The sequence below is a fragment of the Oncorhynchus nerka genome, linkage group LG19 (assembly GCF_034236695.1).
Source record: "Oncorhynchus nerka isolate Pitt River linkage group LG19, Oner_Uvic_2.0, whole genome shotgun sequence".
NCBI lineage: Eukaryota > Metazoa > Chordata > Actinopteri > Salmoniformes > Salmonidae > Oncorhynchus > Oncorhynchus nerka.
In genome coordinates this window covers 27,796,293-27,821,499 of record NC_088414.1, presented here as the reverse complement: position 1 = coordinate 27,821,499, position 25,207 = coordinate 27,796,293, and the positions used below count along the sequence as shown (strand labels likewise).

Below are 25,207 nucleotides of genomic sequence, written 5' to 3'. Positions count from 1 at the left end.
AACATTTCTCAAAACATTTTATTGTATCAATAATACTCACAATAATGTCACAGAAAAATCACAGAGTGTTTAAGAAAGGTCTGGTCTATGTAAGATCTTTTTTTTTATTATGTTTTAAAACAGCACAGCTTCAAATAAAAACAGTCAGTGGATGAGGAGCAAGATTACAACCTTGAAATTATACTCATGAGGACAGAACACTGAAGGAACCCAAACCTCACTACACATCAGTCTCATTTAAATGTGGCTAAAACTACTGCCAATCACAAATGCTTCACAATTTTATGAATTTCGTACAATGCAAAAAAGTTGAAAAGGTATTGTGTTTATCAGTTAGATACAGTACAAAGACATCATTCTATTAGTTTAGCGGTAATTGTAATGACGCGGTTCTAAGCACCAACCTGCCGGTTGAAGTTATATTCATTGACTTCTATTCATAGATCATTTATACACAGTTAATGAGGAGGTGACGAGGCAAGAGGGGGTTGAGCACCATGAAAATCCAACCTCCCCCTGTTTGCTCTTCCCCGTCCACCCACAATAGGAAACCTTAAAAATATCTGGTGTCCCCAGAGAAGCACCATCAATATGCAATAAATACATTTAAGAAAACAAACATATACAATATAAATAAAGTCACCATTTACAATTCTTCATTTTCTCTGTAACCCAGAAAAAGAGATAGCAACCAAAAAAAAGAGGTAAAAAACTGGGAGAATGATCCCATTAGAAAAGAAAAAGGTAAAGGGGATCTTCTGTAGGGCGAATTGTAGCAATCACATCTCTCTCTACCAAACATTATTTAGGATTATTATGCAAAAACTAAAATCACATTAAAACACACCAGATTTCCAACAAAGAGTGAAACCAGATTAGTCCTCTAGTTCTAGTTAACCCGTATTTCAGAGAAATTTTGACAATTTCTTAAATGAATATTCCTAATGCTTTAGAAAGTTGTGCCTGCATGTTTGATTTTCTAATTTCCTTTCATCTAAATACAGTTCACAAGGCCAATGTGGTGTACCTTTAGGCTGGTAAAACTTTTGAAATATCTAGGTCAGAATAAATACAATGGAAATAGCACCCCAAAGAGTATACAGACAGGAATGATAATTGTCAGAGTTCACCTGAATAGAAAACCAAACCAAAACATGGGATTTCAATGAGACTATCAGCTACTTTGCTTGTGAAGCAATTCCCCTGCTGTTACCATAGCAATACGGTAAATTCATGGACATAGAATAACTAGATTGGTGTAAAAAAGTTCCATTGGATTTGCATAAAAGTACCTGAATTAATGCACCATATACCGGCTACTTGACGCTTTTGAATCACAGCAGTGTCCATTTTAATTAAGACCTGATTTCCAGTGCTAACAATGTTCACATTTTCTGTAGTTGTCTGACATGTTTAATTAACAAATAGTAGTACCAGTCTAGTCATTCTATCTCAAGACTCAAGTCCAATCAGCAGCTGGTAGGAGGGGAAGACAACAGTGAGCTGGAATTCAATTGGCTGATGGCTGATGGCCGATATCTTATTGTGATGTAAACAATACTGAGTAAACATGGTTGGCTGTTCACCAAGTGTTAGCAGTAGTAGTATTCCTTGAAGACAACGTCTGTGCTGCCACTAAGTAGGAGCTTTGGTTATGGCTGCCAGACAACAGGGAGGATGCTTCACTTGGAACAGGGTGATGGAGTCTGGAGAGAGAAAGAGGAAGAAAAAGACAGAAAGGGGGGTAAATATGATGGACATAACTTCATAGCACATAGAAAACTTGTGTGTGTGTATGTCTCACCACACAGATGCTGTCATAGGTTCTCATCAGCTCCTCCATGCAGTACTGCTCCAGCACCACTACTCCTGCCAGCGAGGGGCTCTTGGACACGGTCCGGGCACAGTCCTCACAGTGCACCATGTAGGTCTTCCTGCTGCCAGACTCACTAGTTACAAACAGCAGGTCAAACACCTCCACCTGCACACAGGCACAACACAATCACTCACTGCAGAAATAACCAAAGGCATACACCAACACTCTGTTGGTAAGATGCTCGGGTCATGGTAGTTCATAGCAGGTCTGATACAGGCATACACCAACACTCTGTTGGTAAGATGCTCGGGTCATGGTAGTTCATAGCAGGTCTGATACAGGCATACACCAACACTCTGTTGGTAAGATGCTCGGGTCATGGTAGTTCATAGCAGGTCTGATACAGGCCTACACTAACACTCTGTTGGTAAGATGCTCGGGTCATGGTAGTTCATAGCAGGTCTGATACAGGCATACACTAACACTCTGTTGGTAAGATGCTCGGGTCATGGTAGTTCATAGCAGGTCTGATACAGGCATACACTAACACTCTGTTGGTAAGATGCTTGGGTCATGGTAGTTCATAGCAGGTCTGATACAGGCCTACACTAACACTCTGTTGGTAAGATGCTCGGGTCATGGTAGTTCACTAGCAGGTCTGAGGTCTGATACAGGCATACACTAACACTCTGTTGGTAAGATACTCGGGTCATGGTAGTTCATAGCAGGTCTGATACAGGCATACACTAACACTCTGTTGGTAAGATGCTCGGGTCATGGTAGTTCATAGCAGGTCTGATACAGGCCTACACTAACACTCTGTTGGTAAGATGCTCGGGTCATGGTAGTTCATAGCAGGTCTGATACAGGCATACACTAACACTCTGTTGGTAAGATGCTCGGGTCATGGTAGTTCATAGCAGGTCTGATACAGGCATACACCAACACTCTGTTGGTAAGATGCTCGGGTCATGGTAGTTCATAGCAGGTCTGATACAGGCATACACCAACACTCTGTTGGTAAGATGCTCGGGTCATGGTAGTTCATAGCAGGTCTGATACAGGCCTACACTAACACTCTGTTGGTAAGATGCTCGGGTCATGGTAGTTCATAGCAGGTCTGATACAGGCATACACTAACACTCTGTTGGTAAGATGCTCATGGGTCATGGTAGTTCACTCTGTTGGTAAGATGCTAGTTCATAGCAGGTCTGATACAGGCATACACCAACACTCTGTTGGTAAGATGCTCGAGTCATGGTAGTTCATAGCAGGTCTGATACAGGCATACACCAACACTCTGTTGGTAAGATGCTCGCTCGGGTCATGGTAGTTCATAGCAGGTCTGATACAGGCATACACCAACACTCTGTTGGTAAGATGCTCGGGTCATGGTAGTTCATAGCAGGTCTGATACAGGCATACACCAACACTCTGTTGGTAAGATGCTCGGGTCATGGTAGTTCATAGCAGGTCTGATACAGGCCTACACTAACACTCTGTTGGTAAGATGCTCGGGTCATGGTAGTTCAGGTCTGAGCAGGTCTGATACAGGCCTGACACTAACACTCTGTTGGTAAGATGCTCGGGTCATGGTAGTTCATAGCAGGTCTGATACAGGCATACACCAACACTCTGTTGGTAAGATGCTCGGGTCATGGTAGTTCATAGCAGGTCTGATACAGCCATACACTAACACTCTGTTGTTAAGATGCTCGAGTCATGGTAGTTCATAGCAGGTCTGATACAGGCATACACCAACACTCTGTTGGTAAGATGCTCGGGTCATGGTAGTTCATAGCAGGTCTGATACAGGCTTACACCAACACTCTGTTGGTAAGATGCTCGAGTCATGGTAGTTCATAGCAGGTCTGATACAGGCCTACACTAACACTCTGTTGGTAAGATGCTCGGGTCATGGTAGTTCATAGCAGGTCTGATACAGGCATACACTAACACTCTGTTGTTAAGATGCTCGGGTCATGGTAGTTCATAGTAGGTCTGATACAGGCATACACTAACACTCTGTTGTTAAGATGCTCGGGTCATGGTAGTTCATAGCAGGTGGGCGGATACAAGCATACACCAACACTCTGTTGGTAAGATGCTCGGGTCATGGTAGTTCATAGCAGGTCTGATACAAGCATACATCCACAGGCTGTTGGTAAGATGCTCGGGTCATGGTAGTTCATAGCAGGTGGGCGGATACAAGCATACATCCACAGGCTGTTGAGAGGGACATACGTCACACTCGTTGCAGTAGTAGGCTGGTTCGTCCTTCACACGGCTCTGATAAGAGATCTTCTTCCCTGCAGCAACCAGCTGGTCTCTCAGAATCTGAATGTGCTTAATGGACTGTAGGAGACAATGTCTGAGAGAGATAGAGAGAGAGAGAGAAAGAGAGAGGTAAGGTGTAGCAAGAAACAGACATTCATACTAGATAGATGACGAGGGACATTTACACACACACACACACACACACACACACACACACACACACACACACACACACACACACACACACACACACACACACACACACACACACACACACACAAACACACACACACACACACACACACTTGACCATCTTGTAGGTTTCTTGGTCGGTGATCTTGATAGTTCGGGCTACATTCCAGGTGACATGGATCATCGGAACGATGGACTTGACCTTCTTGACCTCATTCCACTCAAAACGCTCCAGAGCCAGTTGATACTGGTATGCTGCAAGGGCAAAGACGACACACACATACTTTACAGTAGAAAAGCACACAAAAGGATTTTGATATGAATTTGACTGAGGTAAAGGATAGTGTAGATACAGTAGCTGCACTGTGTATGACCCAGCTCCCATTTCCTATCTATGTCCTGCTGGACACTGCTAGTAACTCACAGTTGAGAGGTCCCACGTTCCAGGCGATGTTGTTGCACCAGCCCACAGCCTGCACCCAGTGGACGGACCCTGCGTTGATCCACACCAGGTCCCCTGGTCTCTGGATGAAGCGGTACACTGGGATGTTGGAGCAGTACAGGTCCTCCAGAACAGGCCACCAGGACCCAGTCAGGTAGTCTACTCCATACCTGAAGGAGGGAGTAGAGATGGTAACAAAGTGGTGGTTGCTGGTTCAAATCCCCTTTGAGTCACTGTTGTTATGCCTTTCAATGACCAGAACAGCTCAAAATGCTTAACTAATTTGAAAACAGACCCTCACACGAAAACAGAACCATGACTCACTTCTCACAGAAATTGTTGATGTGCTCCCAGTAGTGTTCATGGACTGCAAACCACTCACAATCTCCCGGCCCAATGTTGATGTTCACAGAGCAGAAGTTATTATTCTCCTGGTGGCCTGAAAACAGACATACAGAGATATTTAAGCCAATGGACAGAGGCATGTAATATGCATATAAACACACACAGATATAACTCAGACACTGACCAGGTGTACGGCTGCCGGGGACCTTCATGTAGAGCTGGACGGTGTTCATGCCCAGGATGGTGTGTCCCACGTGGCTCAGCATGTTTCCATTGTACTCCACACGCATGAAGGCTGGTAGCTTCAGCAGCTCCTGCAGCTGGGGCTTCCACCTGGTAACACATGCCAAACACTTAACACTTCCTCTCTAATGGTGTCCTTAGCCCTGTCTAAAACAATCAACCACATGTAAAGCTAATCTCACCTCTTAGGATCAGAGATGTCGATGTTGGTGCCGAATTTGATAATCTTCCCAGTTGATTTCGCCTCCGGCCTATAGGAAAGTGGAAGTGTCTTTAATAACGGCAGAACATTGTTTTGATTAAAAGTATTGTATTTGATTTCATAAGGAGTTGACTGCACAGTATGCTGTGGATACTATGAGGTGACCTGAGTGTGTTAGCAATAGGGGTAGGGCCAACTTTGGTAGGAGTTGCTTTGCTAGTAACCACAGTAGGGCTGGTTTTGCTGGTGCCAGATGCAGGGTTGGTTGATGGGTCAGAAGACAGAGTCTTCTTCTCTTCATCCTCATCCTCATCCTCACTGTCCTTCTCTTCCTGTAGACACATTTAGGCACATGAACTTAGCTGGGCAAAGAGAGGTAGTGGGGAGGGGGGGGGGGTATATGTAAGCATTATGTGTTTCTGTGTGTGATACTTGTGTGTGTGTGTGTGTGTGTGTGTGTGTTCATCCACAACCTGGAGGCTTTCCTGGAAGCTGGAGGCCTGGTACGCAGCGTACTTGGCGATGGTGGTGTGTGAGCGGCTGCTCTCGCAGGGCCAGGTCTGAGCTGAACCAGTAGCGTCCCAGTTCTCATCAGCAGGCTGCTGTACCTGGGTCCTCACCTCCACAGCATGCTCTGCATTGGCCTCCACCAGAGACTTAGTGGAGAACAGACCCAGGTCTGACAGAGAGGGAGGGAGAGGAAAGAGAGACAAAAGTATAGTGAGTAGATGATAAATTATGTTGATGTTTTAACGTTTAGCCCTGAGAAAAATTGAAATGTGCAAACTCACTGAGTCGTAGTGATCCAGCCAGGCCTCTGATGACAGTGACAGGGTTCTTGGGGTCGGTACAGAATTGGAGGAGGACTGGGGAGAAGGCATCTCTCTTACTCTCCAACTGGACACAGACACACAGGACAACACAGGAATACATCAACTGGGCATACAGAACTGATACATGAGTAATGGATATGAGAATGAAGAAGAAAAGAGGGGGGAAAAAGAAGAAGAAGATTACTTTATGGTCTATTGTCATAAGACATAGAGCTGCATGTTTTTTTGTTGTTGCTTTAACCCCCCCCCCCCCCCCCCAAGACACCCACACAGACAGGTTGGTGCATAGGGTCAGCCGCAGTGCAGCGCCCCCAGAGTGTGGACTCACATAGATGCTTGGTGTGGGGGGGTTGAGCTTCTCTCGTGGGATGGGTGTGTTGGTGCTAAGGACAGGCTTGACAGAGAAAGCAGGGAGCAGATAGGACTCCCGAAACTTCCCGTTCACCTTCGCCCCCCTAAACAGACAGAGAAAGAGACAGATGAAGTGGGAGAATTCAATAAGATTTCATTAAATACACTTTTCATTGTTTTGTGCCACCACCTCTCTTCCTCCAATGAAATGTCTTGGTAGTAAATATACAGTACCAGTCAAAAGTTTGGACACACCTAATCATTCAATGTTTTTTCTTTATTTTTACTATTTTCTACATTTTAGAATAACACTGAAGACATCAAAACTATGAAATAACAAATATGGAATCATGTAGTAACCAAAAAAGTGTTAAACAAATATGTGTCAAAATATATTTTAGATTTTAGATACTTCAAAGTAGCCACCCTTTGCCTTGATGACAGCTTTGCACACTTGGCATTCTCACAACCAGCTTCATGAGGTAGTCACCTGGAATGCATGTCAATTAACAGGCGTGCCTTGTTAAAAGTTAATTTGTGTAATTTCTTTCCTTCTTAATGCGTTTGAGCCAATCTGTTGCGTTGTGACAAGGTAGGGGTAGTATTCAGAAGACAGCCCTACTTGGTAAAAGACAAAGTTCTATTATGGCAAGGACAGCTCAAATAAGCAAAGAGAAATGACAGTCCATCATTACTTTAAGACATGAAGGTCAGTCAATACGGAAAATGTCAAGAGCTTGGGAAGTTACTTCAAGTGCAGTCGCAAAAACCATCAAGCGCTATGATGAAACTGGCTCTCACGAGGACCGCCACAGGAAAGGAAGACCCAGAGTTACCTCTGCGGCAGAGGGTAAGTTCATTACAGTACGTAACTGCACCTCAGATTGCAGCCCAAATAAATGCTTCACAGAGTTTAAGTAACAGACACATCTCAACATCAACTATTCAGAGGAGACTGTGTGAATCAGGCCTTCATTGTCAAATTGCTGCAAAGAAACCACTACTAAAGGAAACCAATAATAAGAAGAGACTTGCTTGGGCCAAGAAACACTAGCAATGGACATTAGACTGGTGTAAATCTGTCCTTTGGTCTGATGAGTCATATTAGAGAGATTTTTGGTTCCAACCTCAGGGTTTTGTGAGACGCAGAGTAGGGGAATGGATGATCTCCGCATGTGTGGTTCCCACCGTGAAGCATGGAGGTGGTGGTGTGATGGTGCTTTGTTGGAGACACTCTCAGTGATTTATTTAGAATTCAAGGCGTACTTAACCAGCATGGCTACCACAGCATTCTGCAGCGATACGCCACCCCATCTGGTTTGCACTTAGTGGGACTATAATTTGTTTTCCAAAACACACTTCCAGGCTGTGTAAGGGCTATTTGACCAAGAAGGAGAGTGATGGTGCTGCATCAGATGACCTGGTCTCCACAATCACCCGGCCTCAACCCTATTGAGATGGTTTGTGATGAGTTGGACCGAAGAGTGAAGGAAAAGCAGCCAACAAGTGCTCAGCATCTGTGGGAACTCCTTCAAGACTGTTGGAAAATCATTCCTCGTGAAGCTCGTTGGGAGAATTCCAAGAGTGTGCAAAGCTGTCATCAAGGCAAAGGGTGGCTACTTTGAAGAATCTAAAATCTAAAATCTATTTTGATTTGTTTAACACTTTTTTGGTTACTACATGATTCCATATGTGTTATTTCATAGTTTTGATGTCTTCACTATTATTCTACAATGTAGAAAATAGTACAAATTAAGAAAAACCCTTGAATGAGTAGGTATGTCCAAACTTTTGACTGGTACGGTACATCACATGTACCGTGTACTCACTTGCAGGACCTGACGACCTCGCTGGCTGTGTGTCTGATGCTGACCTCTCTTAGTGGGATCCTGCGCTCCTCGACCTCGGAGGCGATGAACGTCTCTCGGTTTCCACTCTCCACCTTGATCAGACAGATCTTCAGCTCCTTGGGAGAGCCCATGGACAGAGCCTTCAGCTTGAGGAAATCAGCAGCAGCCAGGGGACAGGGGGTCCTCCTCACTGGGGCAACAGAGGCAGCCGGGGTGGGGGAAGGGGAGGAGGTGTTGATAAAGCTGGTGGTGGATGCTGTTGCCAATATGTCTGGGTTGCTGCCTGGTGTGGACGTCTTGGTTTGAGGCTCACTGCGCCTCTCATTCTTCATCTCTGTTGATTGTGCCCCGTTCTCAGTGTTTCCTGTTTGCGTCTTGTCTTTCTGTCCCTGGATGTCTTTGCTCTGGAGGCCAAGGTTTCCCTGAATGGGACGGCTCTTCTTAGTGTCTTTGTGCTGCTTGGCTAGGCGACTGGGGTGAGGTGTAGATGAGGACAGCGTTATAGAGGCTGACTTTCTGTCACACTTTTCTTCCACGTTCTTCTTTTCATTTCCTCCACTCCTCTGATGACTGCTGACGCTGTTATCTTGTTTTCTTCTCTTCCTCTTCCCTTCCCCATCTCTGTTTCCATCCGCACCGCTTGGCTCCCTCTTTCTGTCTGTCTGCCTGCGTGCCTCCCTCTGTCCCCGCTCCTCCTTGGTGGTGGCAGGCAGCCGGTGTGTGGTGGTCAGTCTAAACTCAGCGCTCAGAGACCCGGCCGTCTCCCCACTGTCTACACCCTTAGTCTTCTCTTTCTTTCTCTCATTCAGTATCTCCTCCAATCTCGCGTGCTTCTGTTTTGTGCGCTCCCCCACGGAGAGCTGTGGTTGGTCGAGGTTTAAAGGAGGCCGGGGTTTGGAAAGCGGATCTGAGGTAGTGTGAGTGGATGATTCGCTAGTGAGTCTTGGGGGCGTGGTGGAGTTGGATGTGGGGGAGGGGTTCTGCTGGTCCTGACAATTGGTTTCGGGATCCATGGCGAGGGATGAAGAGTACTTCACTCCTCCCATGGAGCTAGGAGGAGGACGCCCAAACGGACCGCCGCGATATGTGTACCTCTGGCCCCCCAGGAATGAGGCCAAAGACTTGAAGACATCAGCCACTCCTGTCTGGTGAAGGTGTGGCCGACGGGGAGGCAGAGAGCTGGGCGATGTGTCCCCACCACTGTCCTCCTCTTCCTCTTCCTCCTCCTCCTCCTCCTCTTCCTCCACTCCATTGGGAGTATCAGGCAAGCCATAGAGCTTGGCCAGGTCGCTATGGCGAAGGTCATCAGCACCCCTCCCCTCACCGACACCCTCGGCCTTCTCATTGAGCCCCTCTGAGTTCCCATGGGGGGGTGAGAGGGGCGGGCCGTGGGTTGGGCTGGGCTGCAGGACAGGTCTCCTCATCACTCCTCCCTCCTCTTCCTCTTCCTCACTCAGGGCTGATGCTGGGGAGCCTTGCCAACTGAGAACAGGGGGGCTGGCAGGGGGGTTGTCTCCCATCTCCTCCACACTGCCCACCCCCGCCGCAGGTTGGAGATCTGGGGCCCGCAGGACCCTGCCTTCTGGACTAACACCCCATGTCTCTGTCTGGATCTGGATGGATCCCCCTGACCCAGCCATAGGGGGAGCTGCTGGGGTTTTGGATGAGAGTGTGGAGGGTGTCAAATCAGCCTTCCTCCCTGGGCTGCATTTAGAATATGTTGAAGGGCTGGTGGGCTGAGGACTGGTATTACGGGTCTTATGGGTCGTGTTGGTGCTGATGTTGTTGTTGTTGGTGGTAGTGTGAGTGGTAGTGAGTGGAGGACAGGCTGGTAGTGGTGAGTCCTTGACTGGGAATTTAGGTTGTGTTGGGTTTGACTTGTTCAGAGTCCCTCCCCTCTCTGACTTTTTGTGTTTGGATGGATGTGGAGAGGGTGTGGGTTGACTGGGACAGGCTGCAGGCGGGCCAACAAGTGGGATTGTCTCTGAGCTATTTGGAGAGCTGTGCTCATGGGACTTTCCACCTCTCTCTTGGGCCTTCTCCCTGTGTATGTGTTTGCCAGGGGTGGATGGTGTCTGGGAGGGTTGGCCTGGCTTACCTGGCGTCCCTGGAACCTTAGATCCAGACTTAGGGGAGGAAGGACATACTGACGGAGGGAGGGATGATTTACATAGGGACTTTGAGGATCCCCTCTCTGCTTTTTCCATCTTTTTATCCCTAAGGCTCTTCTCCCTTTTCTCTGTCTTCCTCTCTTCCTCTTTCTTTTTCCTTTCCACTTTGTCCCTCCCTTCTTCACCTTCATGGGTTTTATTCTTCACCCCATCCCCACTTTTCTTTTCTTTTCTCCTTGTCCTCTCCTCCATCTTCCTCTCCATCTTCCTCTTCTGTTCCCTCTTTCCCTCCTCACCTCTTTCTGCTCTCCTTTCCTTATGTTTCCTCTCTGTCTGTTTGTGTCTGTGAGGCTGCAGCTCTGGCCTGTTGCCAGTAGGTCTGTTGTTGTTGACAGTAGGAGAGCTGGGTGGGGTCTGAGGCTCTGAGGCCCTGCTAGGCTTCATCTCTAACCTCTGAACGCCTGAGCCTAGCCATGTGGGGGAGGCAGAGAGAGGGGGAGGTTTGGGACTGGGCGAGGGTGTCCTTGGTCCCCGTTTGTGGGGTGTGTCAGTGCCAATGTCAGGGCTCCTATGATTGGGAGGAGGATCTTTCTTCCCACTGGTCTTACTAGGAGTGGTGGAGCTGGAGAGGCCAGAGGGGCTGGAGGAGCTCAGGGTGGTGCAGCATCCATCTCTGTGGTTGCTGTTGCGGTGGGGAGGCTCTGTAGCAGAGGGCTGGGAGGGGGTCTGATCCCTTTGCTGTCTGTGGGAGCGTGGAGCTGGGGGGATGTGCTGAGGTACTGAGGGGGGTGATGTGGGATGCTGGTGGTGGAGGTGCTGGCTGTAAGGCACGCCGGTGCGGTCTGCTGGTGAGGAGGGGTGCTGGGACTGGCCATCCACCTCCACTCTGGATCCATGGTGGGGGGGTCTTCTGTTGCCACTGGGCTGGGCTGGAGAAGGGTGGCGGGCATAGGAGGAAGGAGGGGTTCTTGACCATTGAAGAGGGCCTGGGGAACTGGAGAATGGGTAGAATGATGTGTTCTGTATTTGAGACTCCCTAATCCTGACTTGGTGGATTCCTGAAATAACGAGAGAGAGAGGATGGTTCATAGTCTTTAATAAAGCATGGCTTTCTTGAAGTTCATTGGCTATTAACTGACTTACTTGTAACTCTATAGACAAGCTCCTCCTGTCAGCATGGGTGCGAGGACCAGGTCTGTCATATGATTGTTTCCAGAAGCCTTGTTCGGAAGGGGGGTAGTGGGGTGGTGATTGGTGCTGGTCTGGGCCGGGTAGATGCATTGATCCACGGTGAGAGGGCTGGTGAGAGAGAACAGTAATAACAGTCGGTATCCTGGTGATGTATATTTGATCCCTGCCAGAAGGTGGTGCTATTGTATAAATATCACTCAGAGTTGCTTCAAACCACATCATTCAGGGCAGGTGGGGCAGATTTCTACTCCAAAATACAGGTGTTTCAGCCTAGCTCAGTGCTTTTTGTGGTGGTGGGGTAGGCCAGCAGAAAATAGGAGTATTGCACCGTGATTGGCTCAGTGTTCTGTCACTCATGGGGACACTATGTCACCAGCCTTTAGTAAGGGTAGACATCGAAAATGTGAGCCCTTTGGGTCCTGCATAGACTTAGATTAGAAGTCCCCTTCAAGAAGGATTGGCCACAGATGTTATTTATTTATTTATCCGTTATTTTACCAGGTAAGTTGACTGAGAACACGTTCTCTTTTGCAGCAACAACCTGGGGAATAGTTACAGGGGAGAGGAGAGCGATGAATGAGCCAATTGTAAACTGGGGATTATTAGGTGACCATGATGGTTTGAGGGCCAGATTGGGAATTTAGCCAGGACACCGGGGTTAACACCCCTACTCTTACGATAAGTGCCATGGGATCTTTAATGACCTCAGAGTCAGGACATCCATTTAACGTCCCATCCGAAAGACGGCACACAGGGCAGTGTCCCCAATCACTGCCCTGGGGCATTGGGATATTTTTAGACCAGAGGAAAGAGTGCCTCCTACTGGCCCTCCAACACCACTTCCAGCAGCATCTGTTCTCCCATCGAGGGACTGACCAGGACCAACCCTGCTTAATGTCAGAAGCAAGCCAGCAGTGGTATGCAGGGTGGTATGCTGCTGGCATGATAAAATGATGGCAGATAAAATAATGTCAAATCACATGATATCTACAGTAGCTTTGATTGGACTGATCATGTCAACATCTTACTTTCAAAATCTTAGCTAGCGGTCATCATCATAAATCAAGTAGACAATCTACTAAATCCTTTTTAATCCTTGTCATATGAAGAGAAATAATGAAGAGAAATTATAGATAAAACGTGTCGGTGCTCATCGGCCATAAACATTACACAACAAGTTGGAAATCGTAAATTCAACAATGAGTTGTTTGGAAGGAATTGGTGACAGTGGCTAACCGCAAGCATTGCAGCTGGGAAGTCAGACTGGAAAAATACATTTTTAACGGTCATCCAACTTGGAATTGTAAATCTTTCTCTTATGACAAAATTTGCCAATGAAGTACGCACAACAAAGTGAGTCCAGAAATGTCTTATGTTCTGCTGCATAAATTATGTCCCACCAAGATTTACATGCTAAAATTGCCACTGGATAGATATTACCCTAGTGGTTAAGGTTAGCAGTAGAGCCATCTGATCCTAGATCAGGTTAGAGAAAACATATTTCTCAAGCACTAATAGCAGAACTAGCTGTGGTGGGGGACCTTCCACTCCTGGAAAACACAGGCACAGGGAGAATGGCCAAGGAAGAGGTGTAATGTCATGATCACTAGTTCAGGTGGAGACTAATCTCCCCTGGGCAGATTCTGTGTGTTGACTGAAGAATCTGCCGAGACTCAATGGGATGCGTGAGATAACAAGCTGCAGTCATTTCGGTCTTTGGGTTTTTACTACTGGTTATATGGACGTATCAGGTTATGCCAAGGCAGTGCTTATTAAACTGCTGCTTCGAGTGCTTTGCACGAGTACCCACATGGATCCTTTTGCGAGGGGGGAGACTTCGATTTAGTTTATTTTTGTATTCTACCCCCTTTTCTTCGCCAATGCCGATCTTGTCTCATCGGGCTCAGGAGGCGAAAGTTGAGTCATGCGTCCTGGAAACATGACCCGCCAAACCGCGCTTCTTAACACCCGCCCGCTTAACCCAGATTCCAGCCACACCAATGTGTCGGAGGAAACACCGTTCAACTGACGACCGAGTTCAGCCTGCATGTGCCCAGCCCGCCACAAGGAGTCGCTAGAGCACGATGAGCCAAGTAAAGCCCCCCTAACAAACCCTCCCTAACCCGGATGACTCTGGGCCAAATGTGAGCCACCCTATGGAACTCCCGATCACTGCCGGTTGTGATACAGCCCGGGTTCGGCCATAGACCACTGCGCTACTCGGGAGGCCCAGAACTCTTGATTTCTAATACGTATAGACCAAGAAGTTAATCACACAGCTGACCAAATTAACATATTATGGAAGATTTTACTTCTGGGTTAACAGAGAATAGGTGGTGACTAACCTGCTCAGGACAAGAGCTCCTGCTCCTTTTGGCAGGGCAGTCTTCCCTGGGAGGGGGGGGATGCTGTGAGGGTGGGGAGCGGTGTGGAAGTTGGTCACGGTGGTAGTTGTGATGGTGGGAGGCCGGGCGCTTCCATGGTCCTAGTTCCTGGTCCATCATCCTGCCCGGGAAGGCCCTGGAGCGATCTGAAGGTGCCCACCTCTCTGCTGGGGAGCCCAGGTCTCTGGGGGGGTCTCTGGGCAGATGGTGCTGGTGGGGACCCCCATACTGGGAGAGACAATTATCATTATAAAAGTAACGCTATCAATCATAAAAAGGATGTAATATATTTAAGCAATAAGGCACGAGGGGGTGTGGTATATGGCCAATGTGCCATGGATAAGGGCTGTTCTTATGCATGACGCAACGAAGAGTGCCTGGATACAGCCCTTAGCCGTGGTTTATTGGCCATATAAACACAAACCCCTGAGGTGCCTTATTGCTATTATAAACTGGTTACCAACGTACACTACCGTTCAAAAGTTTGGGGTCACTTAAAATAAAATCAAAATGATCAGAAATACAGTGTAGACATGGTTAATGTTGTAAATTACTATTGTAGCTGGAAACGGCTGATTTTTTTATGGAATATCTACATAGACGTACAGAGGCCCATTATCAGCAACCATCACTCCTGTGTTCCAATGGCACGTTGTGTTAGCTAATTCAAACGTATCATTTTAAAAGGCTAATTGATCATTAGAAAACCCTTTTGCAAATATGTTAGTACAGCTGAAAATTGTGTTCTGATTAAAGAAGCAATAAAACTAGCATTCTTTAGACTAGTTGAGTATCTGGAACATTATAATTTGTGGGTTCGATTCCATGCTCAAAATGGTCAGAAACAAAGAACTTTCTTCTGAAACTCGTCAGTCTATTCAAGTTCTGAGAAATGAAGGCTACTCCATGTGAGAAATTGCCAAGAAACTGAAGAGCTCGTACAACGATGTGTACTACTCCCTTCACAGAACAGCTCAAACTGGCTCTAACCAGAATAGAAAGTGGACTGGGAGGCCCCGGTGCACAACTGAGCAAGAGGACAAGTACATTAGAGTGTCTAGTTTGAGAAACAGATGCCTCACAAGTCCTCAACTGGCAGCTTCATTAAATAGTACCCGCAAAACACCAGTCTCAACATCAACAGTGAAGAGGTGACTCCGGGATGCTGGCCTTCTAGGCAGGGTTGCTAGCCCTATCTCAGATTGGCCAATAAAAATAAAAGATTAAGATGTACAGACACTGGACAGAGGAAGACTGGAAAAAAGTGTTATGGACAGACTAATCTAAGTTTGAGGTGTTCAGATCACAAAGAAGAACATTCGTGAGATGCAGAAAAAATGAAAAGACGCCATCTGTCAAGTATGGTGGAGGCAATGTGATGGTCTGGGGGTGCTTTGGTGGTGGTAAAGTGGGAGATTTGTACAGGGTAAAAGGGATTTTGAAGAAAGAAGGCTATCACTCCATTTTGCAACGCCTTGCCATACCCTGAGGACAGCGCTTACTTGGAGCCAATTTCCTACTACAACAGGACAATGACCAAAGCACAGCGCCAAACTATGCAAGAACTATTTAGGGAATAAGCAGTCAGCTGCTATTCTGTCTATAATGGTGTGGCCAGCACAGTCACCGGATCTCAACCCTATTGAGCTGTTGGGGGGGCATCTTGACCGTATGGTAATGTCGTGTCTTTGGCTATGCCGGATTAAGTGATATGACATGCTATTCTATGAAATATATACATATATTTTTATATTCCTGGTTGGATATTTTCTCAGGTTTTTGCCTGCCATATGAGTTCTGTTATACTCACAGACATCATTCAAACAGTTTAGAAACTTCGGAGTGTTTTCTATCAAAATCTACTAATAATATGCATATATTAGCAACTGGGCCTGAGTAGCAGACAGTTTACTCTGGGCACCTTATTCATCTAAGCTACTGTCGTGTCTTTGGCTATGCCGGATTAAGTGATATGACATGCTATTCTATAAAATCATTTCTCCGTAATTAAGATGACCTGATTGAGCTAATCATGTAAATGTAATTAACGAGAGTCGACACCACAAAGTAATATTTATAGAGCTGTTATCTTCCGAATAAACTCTTAAAGACCTAGTAATATTTTACATCAATAGCAGTCAATATTAATCGTCATCTTAATTCAGTCTCATCTGAAAGTTGTAAATTCTTGGTTATCTGCACAAACCCTGGCTAACAAGTTGAGTCAGCAATACAAAAATGGGGTTAAATTATTTATTTACTAAATACCTAACTAATCACACAGAATTACACATACACATAATTAAATCATAACTTGATTACAAATGACGTCATAAAGGAAAACATCCCTAGCAGGCGGAACAGATATAACAGCTTGTTACACAAAGGAAAAGGGCTGGGTTTGAGTGAAAGAGCGAGAAGACTGAGGGACACAGGGAGAAGCTGTGCTATCGTAAATACAGTATCTTATGCATTCTAAATTACCGCCCATTTGGAAAAGGAAAATGCAATAAATATTTACTCTGAGCTGCGCTTCGGTAGGTTGGTGGTAGATGGAAGGCCGTGTTGCCAAACCGAGTCTTTGACCGAGTCTCTGGTGGTCAATTGGATACGTTGCAGTAACGTCGTTGGGTGATAGAAGGGATACTCTGTCTGTTCTTTCCTAACCCTTGTTGCATCTGCTGTTGCTAACTCAACGGCTAGGAGGTGTCACTTCTGTAGTGAATAAGAGTTCAAAGTTCATACCATTCGCAACCAAAGCTCACGCTGATGTTGGCTTCGTTCTGTAGTTATTATCTGAACCATACTGGAAGCAACAGGAAGTTATATTTTCGTCAAGGGCTTATATAGGGCTTATATAGGAAGGGAGAGGAGGGCATGTTTGAAATTTTTTATTGCCCATGTCCCTTCACAGGGGCGGGCCACTGATTGAGCAGCCCTATCTTATGAAAACCCAAATCTCTTAGAAGCTAAAATCACATTTCATCTAATCACGAATAATTTAATATTCAAACATTTAAATTGAACAACAATTCCATGTGAATCCGATAACTCTGATGTGTAGACTTTCCACTGTAGAGTTTGTCATCTTATCATAGATGAGAACGTCTCAGATGACAACCGAACTGACATCATATTCATTAAGTACCACCGCATACGTTCAATTGGTCGGATTGCCAGAATATAGTTAATTTCCCCCCACCTTCTGATGTTCCCAGAATCTCTATGTTAACCAAGGGTTTCGCAAATGTAACCTCAGTAGGGTAGAGAGAGGAAAAAGGGGGGAAGAGGTATTTATGACTGTCATAAACATACCGCCCAGGCCAACGTCATGACAGTAAGTAAGAAGTGCCCAGCAAGCCAATCCAATTTGTGGGAGGTGCTTCAGGATGCTTGGGGTGAAATCTCTTCAGATTACCTCAACAAATTGACAACAAGAATGCTGAAGGTCTGCAAGGCTGTAACTGCTGCAAATGAAGGATTCTTTGACGAAAGCAAAGTTTGAAGAACACAATTATTATTTCAATTAAAAATCATTATTTATAACCTTGTCAACGTCTTGACTATATTTCCTATTCATTTTGCAACTAATTTCATGTATGTTTTCATAGAAAACAAGGACATTTCGAAGTGACCCCAAACTTTTGAACGGTAGTCTAATTAGAGCAGTAAAAATAAATGTTTTGTCATACCGGTGGTTTATGGTCTGATATATACAACGGCTGTCAGCCAATCAGCATTCAGGGCTCGAATCGCCCAGTTTATAAAAAGAGTTATGTACAGTATTTATAGAGTGCTGCCCTCTTCCCATCTCACCCTGGTAGGCTGGTTTTTGTAGGAGTCCCAGCTGGTGAAGGGTTCTTCAGGTCCTGCTTGGTTGCCCCCTTGGTTGCGACCATTGTTGTGAAATGACCGTGGGGAGGGCTGGTGCCAGCCATGGGTCTCATAAGCCTGGTCCTTCTGGTCCCAGGGTCGTGGTGCTAATCTCTGGTCCTGCTGAGGGCCCCTGCCCTGGGCATGGAAGGGTGGCCTGCCCCCCCTATGTTCCAGAGAGAAAGAAGGAATCACTACATTAAGGTGACTGTGGACTTTCTACACACAATGTAAGATCTGAACAATTGAGATGTTTCACTCACCTGTCTGAATAAATCTTGTTTAGGTGGTGAGATTGGTTGATTCCTCCATTGAACCTACAGTAGAGAAAGGAGGGTTACCATTGGCTCAGCACAGACTACAGAACAAGAAGAAGAGTTGTGATTGGGTCAGTAGGCAGTGGTGCACGAAGAGAGCTCACCTATTTGGAGGGCCCCAGGGGCGACTGTTGACGAGGGCCCATGTTCCTCTGGAAGGTCCTCCAGCAGGGTAGGAGTCCCTGGTGTTACGGCCAGAATACTGCTCTGCTGGGTGATACATCCAACCTGGGAAAGGACAAGCACACACTTAACACACACCATGCATACATAATATACACTCGCACAACTGCTTTAGGAACTTCAGGGAACAGATTTTCAGAAGTGAATAATTGGAAATAATGTATCTATAAACACAGCAACGAATCTACATAATAATGAGTTAAGATAGAACATGAGCAAACATACATGAACACACACTTTAGTATACAAGCAAGACGAATGACTGACATGGACACAAACACACAAACAGTAAAAAAACAACTGTAAAATAAACAAAAACTTACAATTGTTTTTTCCTGCTAGCACTAACTTTATTGAGAAATAATGTACTTACTAGCTGTGATATGTGGTATGTGGTTGTCTCACTTAGCTATCTTAAGATGAATATACTAACTGTAGACGCTCTGGATAAGAGTGTCTGCTAAATGAATAAAATGTACTGTACACAGAGGTAGAAATACTCCCCACACTTGGTCTGTGTCTGGAAAGCCCTCCACTATAAAACTGAGGGTTACACAACCCGTCTGTCTTTCTTATACTAACTCTAATTCACAACCTAGAGAGAGAGAGAAAGGGTGATAGACTGTTCAGTGTTCAGTTGCTAAACTATAAAATAATGTTCCGTTTCTAAACCACAAAAACAACATGTAGAAATCAATCACGAGCCACATCATGCTTGACAATCAGTCTCTGTACAGAGTCTCTACACCAGGGGTACTCAACTCTTACCCTACGAGGTCCAGAGCCTACTGGTTGTCTGTTCTACCTAATATTTAATTGCATACACCTGGTGTCCCAGGTCTAAAGCAGTCCCTGATTAGAGGGGAACAATGAAAAAATGCAGTGGAACTGGCTTCGAGGTCCAGAGTTGAGTTGGAGGGCTCTACACTGTCAGTGGTGGGAAAAGCACCCAATTGTCATACTTGAGTAAAAGTAAAGATACTTTAATAAAAAAAGTGAAAGCAACCCTATAAAATACTAAATGAGTAAAAGTCTAAATGTATTTGGTTTTAAATATACGTATCAAAAGTAAAAGTATAAATAATTTCAAATTCCTTATTAACTTGTTATGGCTGGGGGCAGTATTGAGTAGTGTCATGACGTTGGCCTGGGGGTAGGTTTATGACAGTCATAAATACCTCTTCCCCCTTTTTCCTCTCTCTACCCTACTGAGGTTACATTTGCAAACCCCTTGGTTAACATAGAGATTCTGGGAACATCAGAAGGTGGGGGGAAATTAACTATATTCTGGTAAACCGACCAATTGAACATATGCGGTGGTACTTAATGAATATGATGTCAGTTCGGTTGTCATCTGAGACATTCTCATCAATGATAAGATGGCAAACTCTACAGTGGAAAGTCTACACATCAGAGTTATCGGATTCACATGGAATTGTTGTTCAATTTAAATGTTTGAATATAGAATTATTGGTGAAGAGAGGAAATTTAATTTTAGCTTCCAAATGAGAGATTTGGGTTTTCATAAGGTTAGGGCTCTGCTCAATCAGTGGCCCGTCCCTGTGAAGGGAAATGGGTTATAAAACTTTTCAAACACACCCTCCTCTCCCTTCCTATAGAAAGCCTTGACGACAATATAACCTCCTGTTCCGAGGATGTGAGGACGACGGTCCGATGTCAGAATGGTTAAGATAATAATTACAGAACGAAGCCAACATCAGCGTGAGCTTTGGTTGTGAATGGTATGAACTTTGAACTCTTATTCACTACAGAAGAGATACCTCCTAGCCATTCAGTTAGCAACAGCAGCTGCAAACGAGGGTTAGGAAGGAACAGACAGAGAATCCCGTCTATCACACAACGACGTTACTACAACGTATCCAATTGACCACCAGAGACATTCTTCAAAGGACAAAGGACTCGGTTTGGCAACACGGCCTTCAATCTACCACCAACCTACCGAAGCGCAGCTCAGAGTAAATATTTATTGCATTTTCCTTTTCCAAATGGGCGGTAATTTAGAATGCATAAGATACTGTATTTACGATAGCACAACTTCTTCCTTCAAACCTTAGACCCTTTTCTTTTGTGTAACAAGCTGTCATATCTGTTCTGCCCGCCAGGGACATTTTCCTTTATGACATAATTTGTAATCAAGTTATGATTAATTATGTGTATGTGTAATTCTGTGTGATTAGTTAGGTATTTAGTAAATAAATAATTAAACACAATTTTGTATTGCTGATTCAACTTGTTAGCCAGGGTTCGTGAAGATAACCAAGAATTTACAACTTTCAGATGAGACTGAATTAAGGTGACGATTAATATTGACTGCTATTTATGTAAAATATTACTAGGTCTTTAAGAGTTTATTCGGAAGATAACAGCTCTATAAATATTATTTTGTGGTGCCCCGACTCTAGTTAATTACATTTACATGATTAGCTCAATCAGGTCATCTTAATTACGGAGAAATGATTTTATAGAATAGCATGTCATATCACTTAATCCGGCATAGCCAAAGACACGACAGTAGCTTAGATGAATAAGGTGCCCAGAGTAAACTGTCTGCTACTCAGGCCCAGTTGCTAATATATGCATATTATTAGTAGATTTTGATAGAAAACACTCCGAAGTTTCTAAACTGTTTGAATGATGTCTGTGAGTATAACAGAACTCATATGGCAGGCAAAAACCTGAGAAAATATCCAACCAGGAAGTGGGAAATCTGAGGTTTGTAGTTTTTCAACTCATTCCCTATCGAATGCACAGTGGCTATGGGGTCAAATTGCACTTCCGAATGCTTCCACTAGATGTCAACAGTCTTTAGAACCTTGTTTTATTGCTTCTACTGTGACGTGGGGGCGAATGAGAGGGGAATGAGTCAGAGGTCTGCCAGAGAGCCACGTGCTGGCCACGCGCGTTCACGTGAGAGTTAGCTTGAGTTCCATTGCATTTCTGAAGACAAAGGAATTCTCCGATTGGAACATTATTGAAGATTTATGTTAAAAACATCCTAAAGATTGATTCTATACTTCGTTTGGCATGTTTCTATGGACTGTAACTGAACTTTTTTACTTTTCGTCTGGACCTAGTGATCGTGCACCATGAATTTGGATTACCGGGCTAAACATGCAAACAAAAAGGAGGTATTTGGACATAAATTATGGACATTATCGAACAAAACAAACATTTATTGTGGCACTGGGATTCCTGGGAGTGCATTCTGATGAAGATCATCAAAGGTAAGTGAATATTTATAATGCTATTTCTGACTTCTGTTGACTACACAACATGGTGGATATCTGTTTGGGTTGTTTTGGTCTCTGAGCTCTGTACTCAGATTATAGGATGGTGTGCTTTTTCAGTAAAGCTTTTTTGAAATCTGACACAGCGGTTGCAAAGGTTAGTGATTACTTTTTTCTATTTCTGCTTTTTGTGACTCCTCTCTTTGGCTGGAAAAATGGCTGTGTTTTTCTGTGACTTGGCTCTGACCTAACATAATTGTTTGGTTTGCTTTCGTCGTAAAGCCTTTTTGAAATTGGACACTGTGGTGGGATTAACAAGAAGTGTATCTTTACAATGGTGTAAAATACTTGTATCTTTGAGGAATTTTAATTATGGGATTTCTGTTGTTTTGAATTTGGCGCCCTGCACTTTCAATGGCTGTTGTCATATCGATCCCATTAGCGGGATCTCAGCCCAAAGCAAATCAGACGGTACGATTTTCTTGTGTTTTTAATTTACGGATAGCCAGCGGAAAACTCCAATATGTATAATTTACAAACAAATAATTTGTGTTTATTGAGTCTGCCAGATCAGAGGCAGTAGGAATGACCAGGGGTGTTGTCTTGATAGGTGCATGAAAAGCATAAAAAATGTAACGAGCATTCAAAATGTAACGAGTACTTTTGCATGTCAGGGAAAATGCATGGAGTAAAAAGTACATACTTTTCTTTAGGAAGGGAAGGGAAGTAAAAGTAAAAGTAGTAAAAGTAGTGATTGTGGAAGGACCAAGCTAATCCGTCTTCAGCCGTCAACATGGGAGTTGTTAAAAGGGGACAAAGAGGACCGAAAGGACTCTGACAAGCCCATTCCCTGACCAATCCCGGCACGTCCGCCACCAAAATGACAGAACCCACTCCGGAAGAGGGAGAAATCACACAATAGGGTCGGTGCTATAAATGCCAGTCTCCGGACCATTACGCCCCACAATGTCCCAGAAAGGACAAGTCCATGGCCACCGAGTCAGCGCTGGCCGTCCCCGCGCATCCTGGTCCGAGACGGCAGGATTACCCCTGTTGGTTAGCAGAAATAGCCCCAGCCCCAGAGATTCCGGCTCGAACAGAAGGACGAGAAGTGGTAGCCATTCTCGACTCGGGAAGTATGGTTACTTTAGTGGAGGAGCAGGTGACCATAGCAACACTGCTGCCAGACAAAGTAGCCATCTGCGGTATCCATGGAGACACCCACTATTACCCCACCCTGAGTCTGTCCATTCTCACCCCGAAAGGAAGGTGTACAGTCAGGGCGAAAGTACCCCAGTTGAAGGTTCCATTATTGATCAGGAGAGACTGTCCCCTATATAAGGAGCTTCGGCAGGTGACGGTACGCACCGGACAAAGGGGATCAGGTCTTCCTATCACACTCCAAGAGCCGGGCCACCGCAGGGGGGCAGGAATGCAGAGAAAGAACAAAACCAATCCAAGCCTGAGATGATAGTCCTACAAGGAAACCTAGCCTCGGCCTCGTCCTCTGGAGCAGAGGAAGAAATACAGACACAACGCCACCTCTACGTTCGGCACGTATCCCATGCCCCACATGCATAAACTCCTGGAGCGCTTAGGAAAGCCAAGTTCATCACCATCCTGGATTTGATGAAGGGCTATTGGCAAGTGCTGGTGGCTCCCAAGGACAGTCCAAAGACTGCCTTCGCCACACCGGAGGAGCTTTTTCAGTATGAAGATGCCCTTTGGACCGCATGGGGCTGCAGCAACTTTCCAACGCCTCATGGATGCCATTCTACAACCCCATCAATAGTACGTGGCGGCGTACATAGACGATGTAGTCATCCACAGCAAGGACTGGGATAGCCACCTCCTGCGACTACGGGCAGTGCTCGTGAGCTTGGAGGGTACAGGGCTGACTGCCAATCCCCAAAAAACACTGCCTGGGTCTGTCTGAAGCGGAATACCTGGGATACACTGTGGGGAACTGAAAAATACACCCACAGGCCATTCGGGACTGATCTCGGCCCCAGACAAAGCGGGACGTCTGGGCATTCTTGGGGATAACGGGATATTATCGCCGTTTCATCCCAAGATATGCAACCATTGCCAACCCCCTCACAAACCTCACCAAGAAAAACCTGCCAAACCGGTTAGTGTGGAAGGACGAGACGGAAGATGTCTTCCAGTTGCTAAAAGATAGCCTGTGCTCTGATCCCGTCCCGCATGCTCCTGACTTCTCCCAAGAGTTCATTGTGCAAGTAGACGCCTCAGATACGGGGCTCGGCGCCGTCTTAGCTCAGGGTGAAGGCGAAGCAGAGAGGCCTATCTCTTTATAAGTTGGAAGCTCAGTGATCAGGAACAGAGATATGTTACCGTAGAGAAAGAGGCCTAGCCATTAAGTGAGCCCTCGATTATCTCCGGTACTACCTACTCGGGCGTAGGTTTGCCCTCGTCACTGACCATGCTCCCCTCGCGTGGATGGCCAGCAAGAGAAACAATAACAACAGAATAGCCAGATGGGAATGCAGACGCGCGACCAAGATGGTGCGTCTGGTGCCCGACCCTCCAGTCCGGTCCTGAGGGGGGAGGTATGTGGAAGGACCACCAGAGGGCAGGCTACTCCCACTGACAGTAGCCCAGCCCGGCATGTGAGTCAAGGTGATCAGAGGCAATTAAGCACAGCTGATGGTACTAATGAGCTATTCTCTTTCCCCTACAAGAGAGAGGAGGGAACTGGCAGAGGGGGGAGAAAGAAAAGTGTGTTTGCTTCTCCAAGGGAGAGGACGTACCTTTCAGAAGGGAGATGAAGGGGACAAACTACCTCGATCCGGACCACCACCCGAAGGGACCTCTCCACGGACGGATCGTTAAGGCAGTGACACACCCATGATTTGTGTTATAGTTTAAAGATACTGTCCTTATGTTCCTTATTCTTGTAAAGAAGATGTATGTTTTCCTTGGGAGATAATCCTTGATTGTGTTGTAGTGTTTAAGAAGAAAGAAATACCTCAATAGAGAACTTTGTTCAATTAAGAATTCATTAATGAACAATTACCTGTACCTGACTTGTTTATTCCACCTTTCCGCTTTAGAGCAACCTCAAGGTACTTGGTCCGCTTACATAATGTAAAGTACAGATAGCCCAAAAATATACTTAAGTAAAAGTTATTTACTTCCACCACTGTACATGTTAATGCACCTCCAACACTGCACTACAACTCCCTACAATGGTACACATTATAACTGCTATCGTCCACACGCCTACTTACCTTTAGGCACTGGTCCAAGATCAGCTTTACTTTAATAACAACAAAGAAATTAGTTGCAGCTACACACACAACACTATCCTCTCCTCTCTCCTTTTCTG

At 45.4% G+C, this 25,207-nt stretch overlaps 1 protein-coding gene across 1 annotated transcript; it reads right to left on the bottom strand.

The window, feature by feature from the left end:
- Positions 1 to 25,207, bottom strand: LOC115101288 (lysine-specific demethylase 6B-like). The gene is given in 20 exon segments (XM_065004826.1): positions 1 to 1,706; positions 1,805 to 1,981; positions 4,061 to 4,187; positions 4,399 to 4,540; positions 4,710 to 4,897; positions 5,052 to 5,166; positions 5,257 to 5,405; positions 5,498 to 5,566; positions 5,683 to 5,849; positions 5,991 to 6,196; positions 6,309 to 6,414; positions 6,679 to 6,805; positions 8,531 to 11,630; positions 11,633 to 11,720; positions 11,806 to 11,961; positions 14,199 to 14,465; positions 18,054 to 18,276; positions 18,374 to 18,427; positions 18,532 to 18,655; positions 25,110 to 25,207. Coding segments are annotated over 19 exon segments (5,604 nt in total). The 5' UTR covers positions 18,651 to 18,655; positions 25,110 to 25,207; the 3' UTR covers positions 1 to 1,682.